Source organism: Schistocerca cancellata, chromosome 5 (assembly GCF_023864275.1).
Source record: "Schistocerca cancellata isolate TAMUIC-IGC-003103 chromosome 5, iqSchCanc2.1, whole genome shotgun sequence".
Lineage (NCBI taxonomy): Eukaryota > Metazoa > Arthropoda > Insecta > Orthoptera > Acrididae > Schistocerca > Schistocerca cancellata.
Window position 1 is genome coordinate 433,118,120 of NC_064630.1, and position 22,231 is coordinate 433,140,350.

General features: G+C 38.7%; 1 protein-coding gene across 1 annotated transcript in view; it reads right to left on the bottom strand.

Moving 5' to 3' along the window:
- Nucleotides 1–22,231, bottom strand: part of LOC126189041 (alpha-aminoadipic semialdehyde dehydrogenase-like) — a 134,512-nt gene that overhangs the window by 106,160 nt on the left and 6,121 nt on the right. Inside the window, exon 2 of the mRNA XM_049930893.1 lies at nucleotides 2,642–2,858. Within this exon, the coding sequence (XP_049786850.1) occupies nucleotides 2,642–2,858 (217 nt within the window). The remainder of the gene's footprint in view (nucleotides 1–2,641; nucleotides 2,859–22,231) is intronic.

Consider the following 22,231-nt stretch of genomic DNA (forward strand, 5'->3'; position numbering starts at 1 on the left):
CCTTGACAGCAATAGACAGTAGTCATGTGTCTTGTGTGAATGTGTGTGTGTTTTCTATTGCAGAAGAAGACTTTTTGGCCAAAAGCTTAAATGTATAGCAGTTGTTTCATTGTGCCTATCTGAGACTCAACGTCTTCTCTATAAGGTGCATACCAGTCTATCCCTCTGATAATATTTTTGTTATTTCATCCTGGACTTGCCATTGTTTGTGTGTGTACTTTCTATTTCTGAAGGAGGACTTTGTCTGAAAGCTGAAATATTTGTAGCATTCTTCTCCATTGTGCTCGTATGTGACTCAACACTTCCTCTTCTTGGTGACTAGCAATTTATCCTTTCCATATGAGAGTAACAATTTGTAAATACATGAAATGGAATCATCACATACACCCAATTTTTGGTTAAGATAGGTGGAAGACTGATTCATTGGAAGGATACTGCAAATATGCAGTTAGTCTATAAAACAGACTGCTTGGAAATCAATTATGCATCATATCTTACAACACTTCTCAAATGTGCAGGACTCATACCAAATAGGGCTAATGGGGACATTGACTGTACACAAAGAAGGATGGCACAAATCGTTACAGGTTCGTTTGACTCATGGGAGAACAGCCCAGAAATGTTGAGTGACCTGAATTGTAAGATATGCTTGAAGACAGAAAGCCTACTTACAAGGTTCCAAGAATGCATTCAGTATGTGATTATAATGGTGTTCCAAGTGCACTAATAAATTTTCAGAGCTATTATTTGAAACAGATGGTAAAAGAACCAAATACAACTCAGATTTTATGTCATAACCATAATCTACAGAATGTGGAGAGTGCCAGTACTGCAAAGCAGGGCAATACTCATACCTCATTACTGTACAGCAAGCAGAAATATAGCAAGGAGCGCAAGCAATTCAGTAGGATGGTACCCAGAATGTCATTCTGCAAACTCCACAATATGAAGAAATTACATGCAACATTCAAGCTCCTCCACTCCAAGGCATACTAGTACTGATGATAAACTGAGAGGTAGGAAAAACTGTTTGTACTTGAGACACCACGGTGTGAACAGGATTGCTGACACCTCCACTTAAATGAGATCAAATGGCCACATAACTTGCCACAGTGATATGATATCTGGCTTTAAATACTCCTGTTTAGGTCTGAATACTCTCAGTATATTTGTTCATTCTGTCTGAATCACTGATCCTAATGGAATGACAGTTTCGCTAGTTACAGGTTAGTGCTGTTGGCAAACCATGATGTGCTGCATGCTGCCTGTCTGAAGACTTCAACTACAAAACTGCAGTGTGCCTGATATGGGCAGACTTTGTTGCTATGGGCTGTCACTCCTTGTAGGTCACATTAAAGACTGATAGAAGATGCAGACCTAGGGGGCATTCCTCTGGTGAGGGGCCTAGCTGACCGACTGCAAGTTGCCATCTTCTACTTGCTGGGTGTGCACCTGAATGCCGTCTCCCAGACTGTACATGTATCACCTTCCTGGCTGCTTGCCATTTGTGCTAAGGGAGTCCTGGGCTTCCAGCTTCAGGGAAGATAATACTCTGCAGCAGAATATAATTTTTGGGGAAGATAACACAAACACATTAATGGAATGTATTTCGGAAGCTACTATTTGTGTGTCGTATTTAGGCATAGTACCAAAATACTCACCACTACCTGGAGCTCAGCCACCACCCATTGTCCAGTCTCAATGCCCACAGACCTCTGTACTTAAGGAGTGCCTTTTACGATGAGAAGAAGCCCTAACTTGTGGTAACATGCTACATACCCTCTGTCATTCATTTCACAGTGGTTTGCAGAGTATCTATGTAGATGATAGGAGTTTCTTTGGGTTCTTTGAACCATCTTTCCATAAGAACCTGTTATGGTAACCATTAAAGGCTTCATCCATTGCGCAATAGGTATTGTTTGTTTAGAAGTTTCTTTACTGAGACTGTGTACCATGGGAAGTCCTATCTCTCACAAAGTGTTTTACAAGGTACATATATATCTGGATCTGTGGGTTGAAAATTCTTGTTTGTAGCATGACAAGTAATGATGCTCACTTTGAATAAGCCTTCATTTCAATATTATACAGATACCTTTTAGCATTTGACAGTCAATTTGCACCTAGCTACTTGTTTATCAAACAGTGGTAGGTAGGCAGCAATAGTATAACTGGAGAAATAACACATGATATCAAAGCAGGAGCTTTACTTATACTTATATGAAATGTTTATTTGTAGCCTTTTACAAGCAGAGAACAGCAGAATATATTTAGTGAAAGAGTATTGTTTGCAATACAACCTAAGTAGTTTAGAGAGATGCTTCTCTCTGTTAATCAGTTTCTACACTTGTTTCACTTTTTTCTTTAGTGCAATCTCTCAAACCCAGCTAATGAGTGTATAATGTGAAGCATCTTTTGTCAGATAATAGTACACTGTCTTCTTTATTTTTCAGTATTTCCAATACTCATCTTTCCTGTCAAAACTTTTTCTAGTTTTCAGATTTCAATAAGTTTCAGAAAAAGGCATTTGTGTACTCATTTATGTTCAGTTTTTATCATGCATAGATTCAAGTCACAAAAGTATTACAAAGACATATTTGAAGCGTATAATTTGTACTGAGACACAATCTGAAATTGTATTTACCCATTTCAAGAGATACTAATTTTCCTAGCGGTATCAGCTTTTCTCTTAGAGCATCTCCCATCTGCCGTACAATTTCTCCACGTTTGGGTGCTGGTAAATCAGCCCATATTTGCCAGGCGTTCTCAGCTTCAAGTACACACTCATTGTAGTCCTTTATGTTTCCTTGCTGAACTTCAGCTATAGGTCTCCCATTTGCTGGACAAACTGAAGTTACAACCTGCAAAAGCAGACTCTTGTCAGTAAACATGCTATGTAGCTATATATCTGGTCCAACTATATAACTTGTTCAACAAGATTTACCCCTGTGCTATGATAGTTGACTCAGAAACTGTACAGTACTATCAATGAGGACATGGGGGCTGTGAGCATAGTCTGTTTCAAAGCATTGTCCATGTAGTCAAAATATTATTGTAAATATTGTAGGCATTTATTGTATGCATTTAGGATCATGTGCACCAGTGTCATTTCTCTATAAATCTAATTGAGCACTAAACACAGACTTGCATGATACAGCAAATAGTAATTATGTAACTGATATTAATTCTGGTATGTTCTGTAGTACAAGTAGTCTATACATACCAAACTAGACAATAAGCACACTGTGTGTCCCTTAATGTTCTCCACTGTTTGTACAGCTACTTTTGTAGCTGCTAGTAAAGCAGACTAATTACATCATAATTCATCATTTGTAACTTCAACAATTTCTGTTACATTGGTTCTTAGTTGTGCCAATAAACTATAAGTGTTGTATACTCTTGTCTAGACAGAAAAACCTAAAGCATACTTATGCTTCAGGACAGATGGGTGGGTGGGAGAAAAGGGGCAGGTGATGGGGGAGGGGGGAGGGGGACAAGAGGGAGGATTCTCAGCACAGAAATGAAAGACTGCATCTTCCAGGTGAAAAACATATTTATTTTTCATGTAGTGCCCTCTCAAGTCAGTGGACTTCGTGCACCACATTTCTTGATTTATAGAATCCAGCTCTTAAGCGTGATTATGGAATGTCTGAAATACAAATGACTGACAAGACCTCTTCATTGGGCTCAAAATGTTTTACAGCCATAATTTCTTTATGTATCTGTACAAGCAGAATCTGGTAAAAAAATTTTACTTAATTTTTTCACCGCCAAAACACTTTTTAGGGTAGGCACATCCATTTCACAAATAAACTATGTTTCTTTTGCCTTCTAAGAGACTTATCACATATTTTATCATCCACATACACAAGACTTGTATATATTTCACCACTTATTGTTGTGCAGTTTAACAAGGACCTCTTTTACATATCAGAAGACAATGACTAAAATTTTTGCCAAATGATGTTAATTTCATCATTTTTGGTGCATGGTCATCCTCTTATTTAAAAGCTCATTTATTTGAGGCATGAGATGTTTAACTATCATCTAATTCATAATAACAGATTAACTGAGAAAATCAGTAAGGTTACTTTTCCAAAGGTCCCACCATTGCTGAGAAATTACTTTTTGCTTTTGCCTGTGATCAGTACTCAAGAAATGTGAAAAACATCTTGCACAAAGCTTTCTCATGGTTCATTCTTCATGTGAAATTACCATTCTTCCTCATCTGCTATCCCTACAGCAACAGTTATTTCAAAAACATTTGATTTTGACATCCAGTACCATATTGTACATTTTCAAAATGTTTCCACCTGTTTCAGTTCTGGGACACATTTTGTTTGGAACATTTTCAAGAGAATTACAAAAATTTTTGATTTTAATTGTCAATTTCTTAACTGTTGAAAATGAAGTAGCACACTACTCATTCACCAACCCTCGATCAATTTCCATTAACAATATACAGTTCAAAACAAAACAAAAAATTATCATGGCCAAGTCTTCCATTTTATCTAATTGAAAGAAACACACATACAGTGACTACTTTGTAAAGCTGGATTAACAAAACCATTCTGTAAATTACATCGACACTTTACTTAAATTACTATACAAAATGTACTAACATAACATGCACAAAATTATTATCATCTTTCCTTACTCAGACATTATGTTTGGTTAAAAATGGAAAGTGATGCGGACCTTGATCAAGCGTGACTTCCTTTTAACTGTACGGTATATGTTACATTGCATTTAGGAACTTTCGGGTAATTGAACATGTATCAATAATTACAGGTTTCTGTAGTTATATACATACGTTTTGATGTAGCTGTATTGCGTTGATGTACTGGTGGATATTGTGTGGTATGACTCCTGTAGTTGATAGTATAATTGGTATAATGTCAACTTTTTCCTGATGCCATATGTCCTTGACTTCCTCAGCCAGTTGGACGTATTTTTCAATTTTTTCTCCTGTTATTTTCTGTATATTTGTTGTATTGGGTATGGATATTTCAATTAGTTGTGTTAATTTCTTCTTTTTATTGGTGAGTATGATGTGAGGTTTGTTATGTGGTGTTGTTTCATCTGTTATAATGGTTCTGTTCCAGTATAATTTGTATTCATTATTCTCCAGTACATTTTGTGGTGCATACTTGTATGTTGCAACATGTTGTTTTATTAGTTTATGTTGTATGGCAAGTTTTTGATGTATTATTTTTGCTACATTGTCATGTCCTCTGGTGTATTCTGTATTTCCTAGTATTGTACATCCGCTTGTGATGTGATCTACTGTTTCTATTTATTGTTTGCAAAGTCTGCATTTATTGGTTGTGGTACTGGGATCTCTAACAATATGCTTGCTGTAATATCTGGTGTTTATTGTTTGATCCTGTATTGCAATCATGAATCCTTCCGTCTCACTGTATATATTGCTTTTTCTTAGCCATGTGTTGGATGCGTCTTGATCAATGTGTGGCTGTGTTAGATGATACAGGTGCTTTCCATGTAGTGTTTTCTTTTTCCAATTTACTTTCTTGATGTTATGTGATCTAAAGGGTTGTAGAAGTGGTTATAAAATTGCAATGGTGTAGCAAATGTATTTATATGAGTGATTGCTTTGTATATTTTGCTAGTTTCTGCTTGTTCTATAAAGAATTTTCTTCAATTGTCTACCTGTTCATAATGTAGGTTTTTTTATGTTGATAAATCCCCTTCCTCCTTCCTTTCTGCTTAATGTGAATCTTTCTGTTGGTGAATGTATGTGATGTATTCTATATTTGTGGCATTGTGATCGTGTAAGTGTATTGAGTGCTTCTAGGTCTGTGTTACTCCATTTCACTACTCCAAATGTGTAGGTCAATATTGGTATAGCATAAGTATTTATAGCTTTTGTCTTGTTTCTTGCTGTCAATTCTGTTTTCAGTATTTTTGTTGGTCTTTGTCTATATTTTTCTTTTAGTTCTTCTTTAATATTTGTATTATCTATTCCTATTTTTGTCTGTATCCTAGATATTTGTAGGCATCTGTTTTTTCCATCGCTTCTATGCAGTCGCTGTTGTTATCCAATATGTAATCTTCTTGTTTAGTGTGTTTTCCCTTGGCTATGCTATTTTTCTTACATTTGCCTGTTCCAAGAGCCATATTTATATCATTGCTGAATACTTTTGTTATCTTTAGTAATTGGTTGAGTTGTTGATTGGTTGCTGCCAGTAGTTTTAGATCATCCATGTATAGCAAATGTGTGATTTTGTGTGGGTATGTTCCAGTAATATTATATCCATAATTTGTATTATTTAGCATGTTGGATAGTGGGTTCAGAGCAAGGCAGAACCAGAAAGGACTTAATGAGTCTCCTTAGTATATTCCACGCTTAATCTGTATTGGCTGTAATGTGATATTATTTGAATTTGTCTGGATATTAAGTGTGGTTTTCCAATTTTTCATTACTATGTTTAGGAACTGTATCAATTTAGGATCTACTTTGGATTTTTCCAATATTTGTAGTAACCATGAGTGGGGTACACTATCAAAAGCTTTTTGGTAATCAATGTATGCGTAGTGTAGTGACCTTTGTTTAGTTTTAGCTTTATATGTCACCTCTGCATCTATTATCAGTTGCTCTTTACATCCTCGTGCTCCTTTGCAGCAGCCTTTTTGTTCTTCATTTATAATTTTGTTCTGTGTTGTATGTGTAATTAATTTCTGTATAATGACTGAATTTAATATTTTGTATATTGTTGGTGGGCATGTTATGGGGCGATATTTAGCTGGGTTTGCTGTGTCTGCTTGATCTTCAGGTTTCAGATAAGTTATTCCTTGTGTAAGTGTAACAGGGACTGTGTATGTGTCTGCAATGCAACTGTTAAATAATTTAATATAATAGAGGGAAACATTCCACGTGGGAAAAATATATCTAATAACAAAGATGATGTTACTTACCGAACAGAAGCGCTGGCATGTTGATAGACACACAAACACACACACAAAATTCAAGCTTTCGCAACCAACGGTTGCTTCATCAGGAAAGAGGGAAGGAGAGGGAAAGACGAAAGGGTGTGGGTTTTAAGGGAGAGGGTAAGGAGTCATTCTAATCCCGGGAGCAGAAAGACTTACCTTAGAGGAAAAAAGGACAGGTATACACTCGCACACACACACACATATCCATCCGCACGTGCACACACACAAGCAGACATTTGTAGAGGCAACGAGTTTGGGCAAACTCTTTGCCCAAACTCTTTGCCTTTACAAATGATTGCTTGTGTCTGTGTACATGCGGGTGAATATGTGTATGTGTGCGAGTGTATACCTGTCCTTTTTTCCCCCTAAGGTAAGTCTTTCCGCTACCAGGATTGGAATGACTCCTTACCCACTCCCTTAAAACCCACATCCTTTCGTCTTTCCCTCTCCTTCCCTCTTTCCTGATGAAGCAACCATTGGTTCTGAAAGCTTGAATTTTGTGTGTATGATTGTGTTTGTTTGTGTGTCTATCAACAAGCCAGCACTTTCGTTTGGTAAGTTACATCCTCTTTCTTTTTAGATATGTTAAATAATTTAGTTAGATGTGAAGGTGTTGAGGTGAACTTCTTTAGCCAGAAATTTGCTATTTTTTATCTTCCGGGGGCTTTCCAATTGTGTGTAGAATTAATTGCTTGGGTGACTTCATGTTGCAAAATTATCACTTCAGGCATTTGTGGTATCATCTTGTATGTGTCTGTTTCTGCTTGTATCCACAGTGCATGTCTGTTATGTTGTACCGGGTTTGACCATATGTTGCTCCAGAATTGTTCCATGTCTGTTATGTTTGGTGGATTGTCTATTTTAATGTGTGTGTTATCTATTGTTTGGTAAAATCTCTTTTGGTTTGTGTTGAATGTTTGGTTTTGTTTCCTTCTATTTTCACTTTTTTTGTATCTTTTAAGTCGTTTGGCCAATGCTTGTAATTTCTGCTTCTTTTCATCTAATTGCTCTATCGCTTCTTGTTGTGAGATTTTACCTAACCTTTTTCGTTTTTTTTTTCTGACATTTAATTTCTTATAAATTGTGTTAGCTGTCCGATGTCTTTTCTCAGTTTTTCTATTCTGATCTGTAGCCTGTGTTGCCATGCTGGTTTTGTGGGTTTCTTCTGTGTGTTGTTTGGTTCGGATCTCTGCCTAGTGTGTATATTTAGCGAAGTGAGTGCTCCTACATAAACCAGTAGTTGTAACTCTTCCATAGTTGTGTTTTCATTTATTTTGTTGTGTATGATTGTGTTGATAGTTTTTATTGTTCTTTCGACTTGTGGGTTATTTGGCAGTCTATGCAAGAATGGTCTAATGTCTGTATTTGTGACTTTGTATTCTATATATGTCAGCTGAAATTTCTCTTCTATATCTAACATGTGTGTCACTTTGTGTTCTATTTGTGCTTGTTCTGGTGGCTGTCTTAAGATTTCGTTTTCCTCTGATTGTTTAATTGATGCGTGTTGGTCTTTGTTTGTTTGGTCTGGGATGTTTGAGTCCATTACTGTATTTTCTTCTTCTTCTGATTGCATATTATTTTGTTCCAGTATTTGTTGTACTTATTGTTTGATGTTTTCTAATTCTGACTGGGGTATCCAGTTATTTTTGATTATTACATGGATCTGATCAGCTAGTCATGCTGTTAAAAATTTTCTGGGTATCTGGTAATAAATGTTGTGTATACTTGCGATCTGTATCCAGTTGTGTTGGTTCCTAAGTTCGTTGCTTGGTAATAACAGAACATGAGGTGTCGGTTAACTTCATCTCATCCTCTGCCTTTGTTTTCCTTCTAGAGTGGTTGCAGGAAGGATATCCTCCAAAACACCTCTTTTTGGATTTAAATCATTTTCCGTGTGGCTAGCAGTGTCATTACCATTGTGGACAGGCATAGGGTTCAAGCGTCATCCTCAACCATGACAGCACTTGCCCAAGGCATCATTAGTTCTGTCCTGAACCAACTAATCACACTAAAAGGTGGGTTAGCCCTTTTAGTGGTTTGTTCTTTTTGTTGCCTTTTACGACTGGCAGAACATACCGGAGGCCTATTCTTTTCCCGGGCCTCCATGGGTTTTATTATTGATTTCATGTAAACAATATTAATTTACTACTTAATAATATGATGCATATCATCTTGGAAATAGTTAGGTTTGCTCCCACCTTATGGCTGCCTACCCTGGGCCATATCATCTCCAAACGTGCAAAGTAAGGGAGCCCTAATCAGAGCATAGAACAATATTCTACCAAATTCAGAACTACCATCCAATCTGCCATCCCTGGTTTCAGAATCAACAGACTTCATTCAAAATATAGTTGTCTTGCACTTGCCGAGAATCTCACTGGAGTTAACATCATTAATTCCTGGCAAAAGAAATGGCTCCAAAACACCCCAGTAACATGTCAGTTATTATACTGAGACAGTTTGATCAGTGCTGTAAGATATGGTCAACTCTTAACCAACTGAGGAGATGATACAAAAGATTTATAGAATAACTTTTCAAATGAGAACTGCTGCCCTCACCAGTATGCAACGTGGCAAACAGAGGCATACTATCCAACACAACAGGATAGAAAGCAGTACCACAGCATATAAAGGGGATTCTGAGGAATTTCTGATAACAATTCCAAATTCTATCAAATATATACAAGGACATGATGATTATAATTGAGTATTAAGTGCTTAGAAATAATTTAATGTAATTCAACATTGATCTTTACTTATACAAGACATGCTAGATAAATAAATAAATCCTCGAAGACCTTGGACTTCATCCAAAAACCCTAAATCTTATCACACACATACTCACCAATGCAGCCTCCAAAGTATAATTCATAATTAGGTGTCATAACCATTTCTGGCCAAAATCAGTTACCAGCATGGTGACAGTCTGTCTCATACCTTGTTTAGTCTGGTTTTAGACAAAGTCATCCAAGAGTGGGAAAAAGAACTTAAAAACAAAATCTATTAGAAACCCATATCACTTGCAATACCTAATAATTACAACCAAATTTTTAGTGTAGCTCTTGCAGACAATCTGACAATACTAACAGACAACAAGATGATAGCAATCAAACACATAGAAACTCTCAAGAAATGTGTTGGAGGAACTGGCCTCAAAATATCCTTCCAAAAAATAAGTACATCTGCTGAAAACATCCCACTCAAAAACCAGTCACAAAATATGGACAGATTGAGAGAATTCCAAACCTCAAGTATTTATGTGAACTCCTTGAAGCTCCTTAGAGGGGACGGAGGGAGGGTTAGGGGGACGTGGTCAGGAGAGAGGGGGGGAGAGGAGAGTGTGGAAATGGCACATAAATCTATAATATTTATGACGAAAAATGTATGTTCATACACATGAAAATAGCTGAAAATCACATCTGCACAGACAAATCATAGAGTGTAGATGGTAGATGGCCACAAATTCAGTGAGTAAAATGTGTTTGGGCCATCTGCTTTATTCAGACTGGTGTTTCTTGTCTTTGCATACTCAGTGCATTGTAAAATACTTGATGCACTTCAGTGCTTTAAGGAAGTCATTGATGAATTTATTAAAATATATGAGAACCACTCTTTTTTTATGAAAGTAAAGACCAAGAATTACATTGACTGACATAGCAAGTTAGCTACTTACAATTCTAGAACCCACAGCAAACAATGAAACTGTAATTTTGAAAAAAGCTCTTACAGGCCAAACCAAAATTATTATTTCTGCCTATTCTGCAATTAGTAATCTCTGTCATTACACTGACATGCATAAGGGATGGCTAGCATACTTTTACTCAATACCGTCTTTTGCCAAAACCTTTTGTGGCACTTTAAATAAAATAAAAGTATTTAATCTACCAAAGAATGCAGTCAGAATATTGTGTTAAATTGATAAAGACACATCTTGCAGCAGTTTCTTTGGGGAGATAGGTATTCTTATATGGTACTTGCATGTCAAGGCAGTTACTCTCTAATAGAACATGTGGTTCATAAAAAGAGTGGTTCCAAGGTAAGCTGCACAGTTCATTAATCATTCAAATGGCTCTGAGCACTATGGGACTCAACTTCTGAGGTCATCAGTCCTCTAGAACTTAGAACTACTTAAACCTAACTAACCTAAGGACATCACACACATCCATGCCTGAGGCAGGATTTGAACCTGCAACCGTTGTGGTTCCAGACTGTAGCGCCTAGAACCGCTCGGCCACCCCGGCCGGCTGCACAGTTCTTTAATGTAACATTCCAATAGATGGTGAATCTTTGTCTATAATTCAGAATGGAGTTTTCTATTCTAGTGCAAAAGTTTATAACAGGTTGCTGGTAGATTTCAGGCAGGAAACTGGAAATCTCTACACACTCACAGGGATACGTACCAAAGGGATACACTTCAATTTTGATCAGCTTTGAATATGTTGTAGTGTAGGGCAAAATAAGAGACCTTTTTTTATGTGCTCACATAGCCATTAAGTTGTGAAACATACCCTTGGAAAAAAATGAGTTTAATATTTCTGAATGAATACTTTTTAAATGGTAACAGATATAAGACAACTTTATAAATTAAAGTTCTATGGTATTTAATGTAGGTTACAACAGTGCAGCGAAATTTATCTAAAAGGACATTTTTAACAACCCCCTTCCCTTCCCCCTGGTACTCTGTTTAAATTCAGTCATCTGTTGGAAGTAAACTAGAAGCATCTCTAAATTACTGTACACATTCCCAATATGTGTGATCTTCATTGGCAGTTGTCATATTGGGTTGTTTAATATGCCATATATTTACTTTTCATTTTATGAAGTCCAGAATATTTTGTGTGGAAATATTGTGAAAAGGATAGTTGCTACTCACCATATAGCGCAGATGCTGTGTCACAGATAGGCACAACGAAAAGACTGTCAGAAAGTAAACTTTCTACCAATGAGGCTTTCGTCGAAGACAGCACACACACACACACACACACACACACACACACACACACACACACACACACACACACACACACATGACCACAGTCTCAGGCTGCTATGTTTTATTTGTGTTTTCTTTTTACATTTAGTTTTTTTCAGTTATAATCTTTTCAATTTAATTATCAAACAGGAAACCCCTTGTAGGAATATCAGTAATGTAGGAAAAGACAGATTACTACTACGATGAAGATGGTGCATTAAGTTGCAGACAGACACAATTAAAAGACACTTATACCTAACCTTTTAGCCATAGCGTTCATCAGAAAAAGGGAAACACACACCAGTCATTCACACAAGCAAGCACACCTCATGCCTACATAATCGCCAACTCTGGCAGCTCGGGCCCAAATGCAACTATCACATGGGGTGGAATCAAAATTGGAGGGGCAGGGAAAGGGAAGGGAAAGGTTAGCAGTGTACAAGTGGATGGGGGGGGGGGGGGGGGGGGATGCTCGTGCTATTGGGCAGAGTGTGCAGGAATGAGAATGCCAACAGGTGCAGCATCAGGAGGTTGTGGAGCAGGGAGAGAGGGGTGGGGGGAATGGAGTGAAAAAGGAGAGGAGCAGGGAAATATGGGTGGGTGAATTGGTAGAGGGCAGGAGATGAGAATGGGGAGGAGGTGATAAGGAAGAGCGGGTAGACATGAGGTCAGGATAATTATGGGAATGGAGAATGCACTGTAAGGATAACTCCCATTTGTGCAGTTCAAAAAAGCCAGTAGTGGAGGGGAGGATCCAGATGGCTCAAGTAGAGAAGCAGCCATTGAAATCAAATATATCATGTTCAGTTGCATCTTGTGCGACAGGGTGGTCTATTTTACTCTTGGCCACAGTTTGGCAGTGGCAGTATATCTTGGTGGAATAGCTAGTTGATGGTCATACCAATATAAAAAACTGTGGAATTTAGAAACAGAGCTGGTAAATGATGTGGCTGCTTTCACCAGAGGCTCAGCTCCTTATGGGGTAGGATAAACTTGTGACAGGACTGGAATAGGAAGTGCTGGGTACATGGATTAGACAGGTCTTGTGTCCTGGTCTTCCACAATGTATTGATGCCTGTGGCAAGGGGTTGGGATTGGGAGTGGCAAAGGGATGGTTTAAGATGCTGTGGAGATTGAGTGGGCAAGGAAACATCACTTTAAAAAAGGTGGGAAATATCTTGGGTAGGTTGTTCCTCATGTCAGGAAAAGATATGGTTCAGTTGTTCCAGTCCAGGGTGTGGTTCAGTTGTTCCAGTCCATGGTGGTATTGGGAGACAAAAAGGACACTAGCTTGCTGGGATGGTGGGAGGATTAGATGTGTGAGGGGATACAACACAGGAGATCAGCTTGTGGACTAGGTCTGGGGAAAAGTGCCTGATGAGACACTCAGCATACTGTGCAAGGGAGTTCTTGTCACTGCAGATACACCATCCCCAAGTGGCCAGGCTTGTTGGGAGTGATTATTTTTTGTTAAAAGGGATGACAGCTGTCAAAATGCAGGTACTGTTGGTAGTGGACAGAGGTGCAGATGGAGCCATCAGAGAGATGGGCGTCATTGTCTAGGAATGTGGCATCCTGGATTTGAGGGAGATGAGGTGAAGCAGATGGGAGGGAAGGTGTTGAGGCTCTGAAGAAATGGAGATAGGTTGTCTTCAAATAATGAGGCTAGATTATGGGCAGTTGGATGGAGGTGGTCAGTAAGGGCCAAGTTAGGGTGGGGAGGAAAATGGATTCAGGGGAGAGGTTCTGGCAAGATCCCAAGGCTTAAGCAAAGATCAGAGGTTGTGTTGGATTTCTGGGATGGGGTCACTCTGGTAGAGTTTATAGGTGGGGGAGCAAGATAATCAGTGGAGGCCTTCAGCCAGGTAGTCACTGCAATTCAAAGCAACATTGGTGGAACATTTATCTGCAGGTAGTATGATAAAGGGATCTGGGCAAGGATATTGATGGTAAGATGGAGGTAAGGAATTCCGGAAGGTGACCAGGTGGTGGTTAAGTGGGAGGATAGGAGGATCTTGGTTGGATGGTGCTATGAAGTAGGAGAGGCAGGGTTCAATATTGGAATTAGTTTGGCTTTGGTTGGAGAGATTGGCAGCAAAGAACTGTTCCCATTGCAGAGATCAAGGGAAGGAGAGTAAGTCTTTCACAACTCCAACATGGTTAAATTTGGGTGTAGGGCCTTTGAATAAGACTGAAACTTTTGTGGAGCTGATGGGATAGGATAAAACTGCGACAGGCCTGGAATAGGAAGTACTTTTTGCCGAATGGCTTTTCTCCCATCCTACAACCCTGTGATGTTTTCCTTTGTTACTATTCTCTAATAATTACCCTTTTCAGTGTCTGTTCATTCTCTTCTTTCCTGTGTTTATTTACCACCTTCCAAACTGCATATACTTCCTAGGTACACTGTATCAATGATCATCTGTGCAGAAAACAGGCTTCATGACCACATGGACTGTTGATGCTGCATCTGATGCCCCAAATCCTTTCCTCCAAAGGTTATAAGTATATTTATTCCTACTGATCCCACTTCACCCCTCATCATGATGTACTTTAGCATTTTATTTCCCAAACCTGCTCATATCACATGAACTTGTGATCCTCGAGCTAATCCTTCCCCCTTCCCCCTTCCCCCCCCCCCCCCCCCGTCTTCTTTCCTTATTGCAACACACACACACACACACATACACACACACACACACACACACACACACAAGTTCACACTTACTCCCATACTTCATCTGTTCCTCATCTCCCATATTACTGTATGTTTTTAACATATTTGTGCATATTTTTACATAGTTTCATGCATTTTTGCATATTTTTATGTATTTGTGCATATCTCTGTGTGTATTTTTGTGTCTTTACACATTTTTTATGTGTCTTTTCTCTTGTATAAGAGGCACCATCAACACATATTTTGCCCATTTCCATGTCATTCTTGTTTCCTTTACACCATTCCTGCCACAATGGTCCCTTGTTCCATCTTTATGCACCAGTTCAGAAAAGTATCCCCTTTCCTGACTAAAATCCAGCCCCAACATCCTACTTCTTAAATGATGCCTAAACTATAAAAACCCACAAACATTTTAACCATGAAAATTACATTTTCTGGATCCCTTCCCCCCACCCCACACCACCCCCCTCTCCTTTCACAATGACTTTCACATTTTCAGATTCTGCTAGTCCTTGGATCTCATAAACCTGATACTGCAAAAACACATCTCCATTGCACAGGCATCCCAGAGCTGCCTCTGCTCCCTCCACAAGATGCTGTTACCATGCATCCTTACTTCACATATCACATCTCTGAAGCTGAATCTCTTGCTCTCCAGCACCTGGAGGAGCATTCTGGACACCACCTCCACAGATTATCCAATCTGCTGTCATCCTGTTGCCACATCAGGACACAACTATCCAACTGCTATACTATCCTATCCACAGTGTTCCTCCTTGTTCACTCCTCACAGCACTTAAACACTTCCTAACTGACCTTTTCAACTTGCCATGTACCCAAAACTCACTACCAACACTCTGCACAATCCAGAGTCAATACATTCCTGTAACACTGTGTTGATCACTCTAACAAAACCTTCAGCTCCTTCGGGAGGACGACGGTTCAATCCTGCGTCCGGCCATCCTGATTTAGGTTTTCCGTGATTTCCCTGAATCGCTCTAGGCAAATGCCAGGATGGTTCCTCTGAAAGGGCACGGCCGACTTCCTTCCCCGCCCTTCCCTAATCCAATGAGACCGATGACCTCGCTGTTTGGTCTCTTCCCCCAAACAACCAACCAACCTTCAGCTCCACAAAAGAGTCAGTCCTATCCAAAGGCCTCACCTTTAGCCCTACACCCAAATTTAACAATGCTGGACTTGTCAAAGAATTACTCTCCTTCTCCTGATCCCTGCAATGGAAACACTTCTATGCTGCCAATCCCTCCATTCAAAGCCAAACTAATTCCAACATTGAACCCTGCCTCTCCTACTTCATACCACCATCCAACCATGATCCTCTTCTCCTCGCACCTAACCACCCACAGAAGAAAGAATGTCACACACAATTTCTAAACAGGTCCTAACCTAATCATCCTACCTGCAGATAAAGGTTTCTACACTGTTTTTATGAAGCACAGTAAGTACCTAGCTGAATAGCTCTGCTAATTATCTGGCTCTTGCACATATAAACTCTGCCGGAGTGACCCTATCCCAGAGGTCCACCCTGCTTAAGCTTGGGCCCTCCCTAGAATTTCTCCCCTGAATCCATTTCCCTCCTCACCCCTATGACACCCCACATTCCCAACGTCATTCCGACTCCAAACCCACTACCTCAATCTTCATACAAGGGGCGTTTGAAAAGTCCATGCAAAGTCTGAGAGATGGCACCACCAACATATATCGAGGTCATCTTTAGTTAGTAGCATCTTTGGAAAGAACGCACACCAAGTTTCAGCCAAATTGGTCTATTTCTTTGTGTTTGGCATTCATGTGAATCAAGCAAGTCGAGTGATTGTCAAAAAATGGACAAAAAAGAATTTCATGTGGTGATAAACATTACTTTATGAAAGGCAAAACGCCTCAGGAGACTAAAGAGAAGCTTGATAAACATTGCAGTGACTCTGCACTTTCCATTAGAACAGTTTACAAGTGGTTTCAAAATTTTCGGAGTGGCCATATGGGCACAAGTGATGCTGAACATTCCTGTGGAGGTTACGACTCCAGAAATCATTGATGAAATCCATGATTTGGTGATGGATGACAGAAGAGTTAAGGTGCATGAGATTGCTAGTGCTGTGGGCATCTCGAATGAATGGATATGTAATATTTTGCATAAACATTTGGACATGAGAAAGCTACTCGCAAGATGGGTTCCACGATTGCTCACTCTTGACCAAAAATGGAATCGTGTGAAGTGTTGCAAGGATGGTTTGCAGCTGTCCAGGAAGACTCCACAGGACTTTAAGCATCGTTTTGTCACTGTGGATGAAACATTGATACATTACTATAATCATGAGACCAAACAACAATCTAAACAATGGGTTACCAAGGAAGAATCTGCACCAAAAAAGGCAAAGACCATTCCTTTGGCCAGAAAGGTTATGGTGATTGTCTTTTGGAATTTTCAAGGGTTAATCCTCATCAACTATCTGGAAAAGGGTAAAACTATTACAGGTGCATATTATTCATTGTTATTGGACCGTTTGAAAACCAAGCTGCAAGATAAACGCCAGGGATTGGAGCGCGAAAATGTGCTTTTCAATCAAGACATTGCACCGACACACACCTCAGCAGTTGTGGTCACAAAATTATTGGAAATAGAATTCCAACTCATTCCCCCTCCCCTATTCTCCAGACTTGGCTCCCTCAGGCTACTATTTGTTCCCCAATTTGAAGAAATGGTTGGCGAGACAAAGATTTTATTCAAACGAGTAGGTGATTGCAGCAACTAACAGCTGTTTTGCAGACTTGGATAAATTCTATTATTTGGAAGGGATCAACAAATTAGAACAACATTGGACAAAGTGTATAAGTCTAAAAGGAGATTATGTCAAAAAATAAACAAGTAGTTTTTATTTTTGCGCGGACTTTTCTAACACCCCTCGTACACATTACTAACTTTATCCTAAAGCAAAACTACTTCTCCTTTGAAGGAAAGATATACAAAGAAATCTGTAGCACAGCCATGGGGAAACACATGGCACCCTCCTAAGACAGCCTGTCAGTGGGCCATCCAAAGGAGACATTTCTAGCCTTCCAAAATGCCAAACCCCTAGTCTGGTTCAGTTTCATTGATGATATCTTCATGATCTGGACTTTTCTCCCATCAAGCAGGTTCATCCTATCCCATAACAGCTCAGGCAACCTGTGAAAGCAACCATGTCATTTACCAGCTATGTTGCAATCATTCCACAGCTTTTTGTATCAGTATGACCACCAACCAGCTGTCTACCAGGATGAATCACTACTGCCAAACTGTGACCAAGAGCAAGGTAGACAATCCTGTGGCACAACATGCAGCTGAACAGAATATGCTTGATTTCAGTGGCTGCTTCACTATCCAAGCCATCACCCTCCACCTAACAGTCCTCCCCCCCCCCCCCCCCCCCGTCATACCACCTCCTCCACATTCTCATCTCTCTCCCTCTTTGTTTGGCACACTCTGCACCGCACCCATCCATCCCTTCACTCTCCCCTCCTATTTCACTCCATTTTCTTCCATCTCCCTGCTCCATAGCCTCCTCACACTGTGCACACTGTGCCTGTTGGAGTTCTGGTTCCTGCACACTGCCAGACAGTGCTCCTCTCTCCCCACCACCTACCCCACCCGATCCACACAGCTCCTTCCATCTCAGATGATATTTGCATTCTGGCCCAAGATACTGGGGTTTTCAGTCATGTGTTTTTGAGGTGTGCTTCCTTGTTTGAATACATGATGTGTTTTTCCCTTTTTCTGATGAAGGCTTAATGCATCATCTTTATGGTAAGTAGCATTCTTTTTTTTCCTTCATTGTTCAGTTTTAATTATGTTTTATTCAAAATTGTTTGTACATTATTATTGTAATACAATTGTAAATCTGTACAATAATGAGGAAGCACAGAATTATTTGGGTAAAAAACAATTGCAGTTTCATGACAGGAGCAGGAAGAAAGATATAATTCCCCCTCTCTTTCCTTCAGCCAATCGACCTTACTGAAGCTTATGGGCAACAGAGTGGGAAAAAGTGGTGTGAGAGGAATACTGTGTGCCAGGATGCCTAGTTCACTGAGAGTGTTATTGGCTTTGTGAGTGTTGGGTATGTAGTCAAAATCAAAGTGCAGTCAGCATTTTTTTCCTGAACAATGCTGCACTTCCTCAATATTATTCAGATTTACAATAGTGTTACAACAATAATGTACAAAAATTTAATTAAATCTGAACAGGTTACAACTTGAAAACAAAAAAAAGACCAAAAAATACAATGGCAACTGCATTGAATCAAACATACATTGGGATCCATACAGTGATACAGATATATTTCTAGCTTATTTCTGACAAATGAGTCTTTGGAATGCCGCTTCATCATGTGTAATTTAATTTTGTATTAACAATGATACACATTTTACTATTAGTCAATGGTCAAAATGGAAAACAAAATAGTGGGAGAGAGGTGTTTCAAAAAGATGACTTTTTGACAAATGTGGTTGCACTGTTGTAACGTATATTAAAAACAGTAGAACTTTTATTTGAAGTTTTTTTCATATTTATTTCCATTTCAACAACATTCATTCAGAAATGTTAAACTCATTTTTTTTTCAAGAGGGTGTTTCACCCCCTTAACGACTGTGTGGTAAAGTATTAAAAAAATATGTGTCTCAGTTTGCTGTACACTAGAACTTATTCAAAGTCAGTCAATATGGAAGAGTACCCTTGGGTTTATTTGCACAGTAGAAGCAAAGTAAAAGTTACCTCACTGATCAGCCCTATATTTTATTGGAATACATGCACTTCAAAGCACAACTAAAAATGTTAAAATGCTGTTTGTCACAATTGATATATCACATAACTGACATATGTGACTCGCATTCATGAAATCCATCTCCAGGATGCACATACAGTTTTCAAAGCGTTAGGTATTATTACACTCAATGCTTGTTCAGATACCAACATTAAAAATTTTAAATCTGAAATATCCTTTCAGAGTGGGGTAATTGCTTGTTGCTTAAAGTTCTCTCACTGACTGGCAGATGTCAGCCAGCAGAATATTTTTGTATGAATGCATGGCATTTGTGGGAATATATTGCATGCTCAGACATTTGTGCAGATAGATCATTGCATGTGGATCAGCTTTTCTGCTTATCTTGCTGTCACGTCTGAGTGTTGGTTTTGATATTATATTATAATAGAGAGACTGTGACAATCTGATGTTTTTAGTCACACATAAAAATTATTTTAATCGATTTAAAAGATATTTCTGGAGCAAAGACTCATAAATATTCTTAATTTTTAAGTATTTACTATTATAATAGTATTGAACTGGACAACATGAAGAAATGTGAGTCTGTGAACTCTGTAATTTCATATAGGATCTCCTTTTTCCACTTTTGCCCATGGATGAATATTCCCACTTCATCCAAGAGATCAATTATCCAGCTGTTCTCTAAAGTATCCACTCTATGCTGCACTTTAAGATCATTGTGTACACACTTAGCTTCAGAAATGTTCCAGACTTCTACTTGTGGACACCATTTGGAAACATGTTACAAAACACAGAAACAGCAGTGTCAGTACAGATCAAAGGAAACAATGTTTCAGGGCAGCTACCACAAGTCACCAGTGTACAGTGTTATTGTATGTTTACATTCTGCATTTCATCATCATCTGCTGTAAATAGATGTTTCATGTTCTGTTCCTGTTTGTTTTATTAAGATTTTTTCAGAAAAAAAATGAGTGACAGCAGACTGTCACATTTGTAAGCAATTTCAAATTGATGACACTACTGAGAAACTAATTTTTGATGATCTGTGTGACATCAAATGAATAAAAATTCGATAATATGTATATTTAATTATGTTTTTCATTTATGGTACTTACCTTTACACAATCCTTCAGGACTTCCACTAGTGTTCCATAAACTTCAGGTACTATTTGAGGTATAGCTTGCTTCATAATATGAAATAAATTTCCAAGGCTCTGGAATGAATCTTTCATTGCCGAAAAATCAAAGAGTAATGGCAAGTCTTTGACTGATTATAACTGCATTACTGAAATTTGTTTTTGAAGCAAATAGTGCTACCATATTTTCCAGAAACTGAGTATCGACAGTTAATATCCAAGTGAAGTTAATAAACCAGAGCAAGTTTCTCCTACCAGTTCTTTTATAATACGTTTTCATCTACCAATGATAATGATGCATTTCATTTTGTCTGCATGAACCTTCAAGTATTATTAAAGCCACCTTCACAATGTCTTTAAAACATGTTTCTGTTCATAGCATTGTTTGCAACATTGTTCCATCTAAGTCAGCAACATGTTGGCAGCAATGTTCCTTGCTGACATTGCTGCTTACTGTACATACAAACCAAGTTGATACTTGCCACAATGACTGATGAGAGTGACCATAAATGGATAAATGCCTTTATGCTTGTTCCTATCAGCCACTGTGCCGAGTGTCAACTTGGTTTGTGTGGACAGTGCACTAGTGACAAACATTTCTGCATATTATGCCATGTTTACACTGAGTTTAAAGACATGTTTCTCTTCACAATATTGTTTCCAACATTGCTTCACCAAAGTCAGCAACATGTTGGCAACAATGTTTGTTGTTCACATCCCCATCTACTGTCCAACCATGTTGAGACTCAGCATGCTGACTGATGGCCAGGCATTAAATAGGAAATGCCTTTGTGGTCGCTCCCACCACAAACTGTGCCAAGTGTCAACTTGGTTTGTTGAGACAGTACACTAGCAACAAACATTTCTACATATTACGTATTTGCAGTGTCTGCTACGCTGAATTGGCAGCAAACATTTCACTTGGTGTGCTCACATGCAGAGCTCCACCATGACAAGTCATGAGGAAGAATTAGTGATATGTGGTGCTGCATTAATAATGCTTGATGAAATAAGCAGACAAAGAAAAAGACACAGTCATCTTTGGTGGTTAGTATCCTGCTATTTGATTTTGAAGTGCTAATGAATGTTACTGGAGCTGTTGTTTCGAAGAAAGGCACTTTCAGAAAATCAATTCCTGTGAAGTAAAAGTGCTTTTATTCTTCATTTTTGGCAGTGGGAGATTTCTGTCAAAGACTTGTCAATTTATTCCATATTTCAAAGCCATCCATATCTCAGTTAGTTCCCATGAAGCTTTTTAGTAAAGGACTGTATCATTATTTAAAGGTAATTCATTTATATTTAACTGTTCATAGATTTATTTTTTATATGTGTAATAAGAGTAAAAAGTTCAATAATGGAAAATCTTCGATATAATGTGACAATATTATGAAAATAAGATGCAGAGATGCTAAGTCACACATAGGAACAACAAAAACACTGTCAGAAAATGAGCTTTTGGATAACAAGGCTTTCATTGGAGATAGAACTCTCTCTCTCTCTCTCTCTCTCTCTCTCTCTCTCTCTCTCACACACACACACACACACACACACACACACTCACACGCACGCAAATGCAACTCACACACACACATGACCATAGTCACTGGCTGCTGGGACCTTGCTGGCCGAATACTGACAGTGGAAATTTCATCCACCATCAGGATTTGTACCAGCTTACCTCTGAGTTGAGTGCCACAGCACACACATGTGGATATCA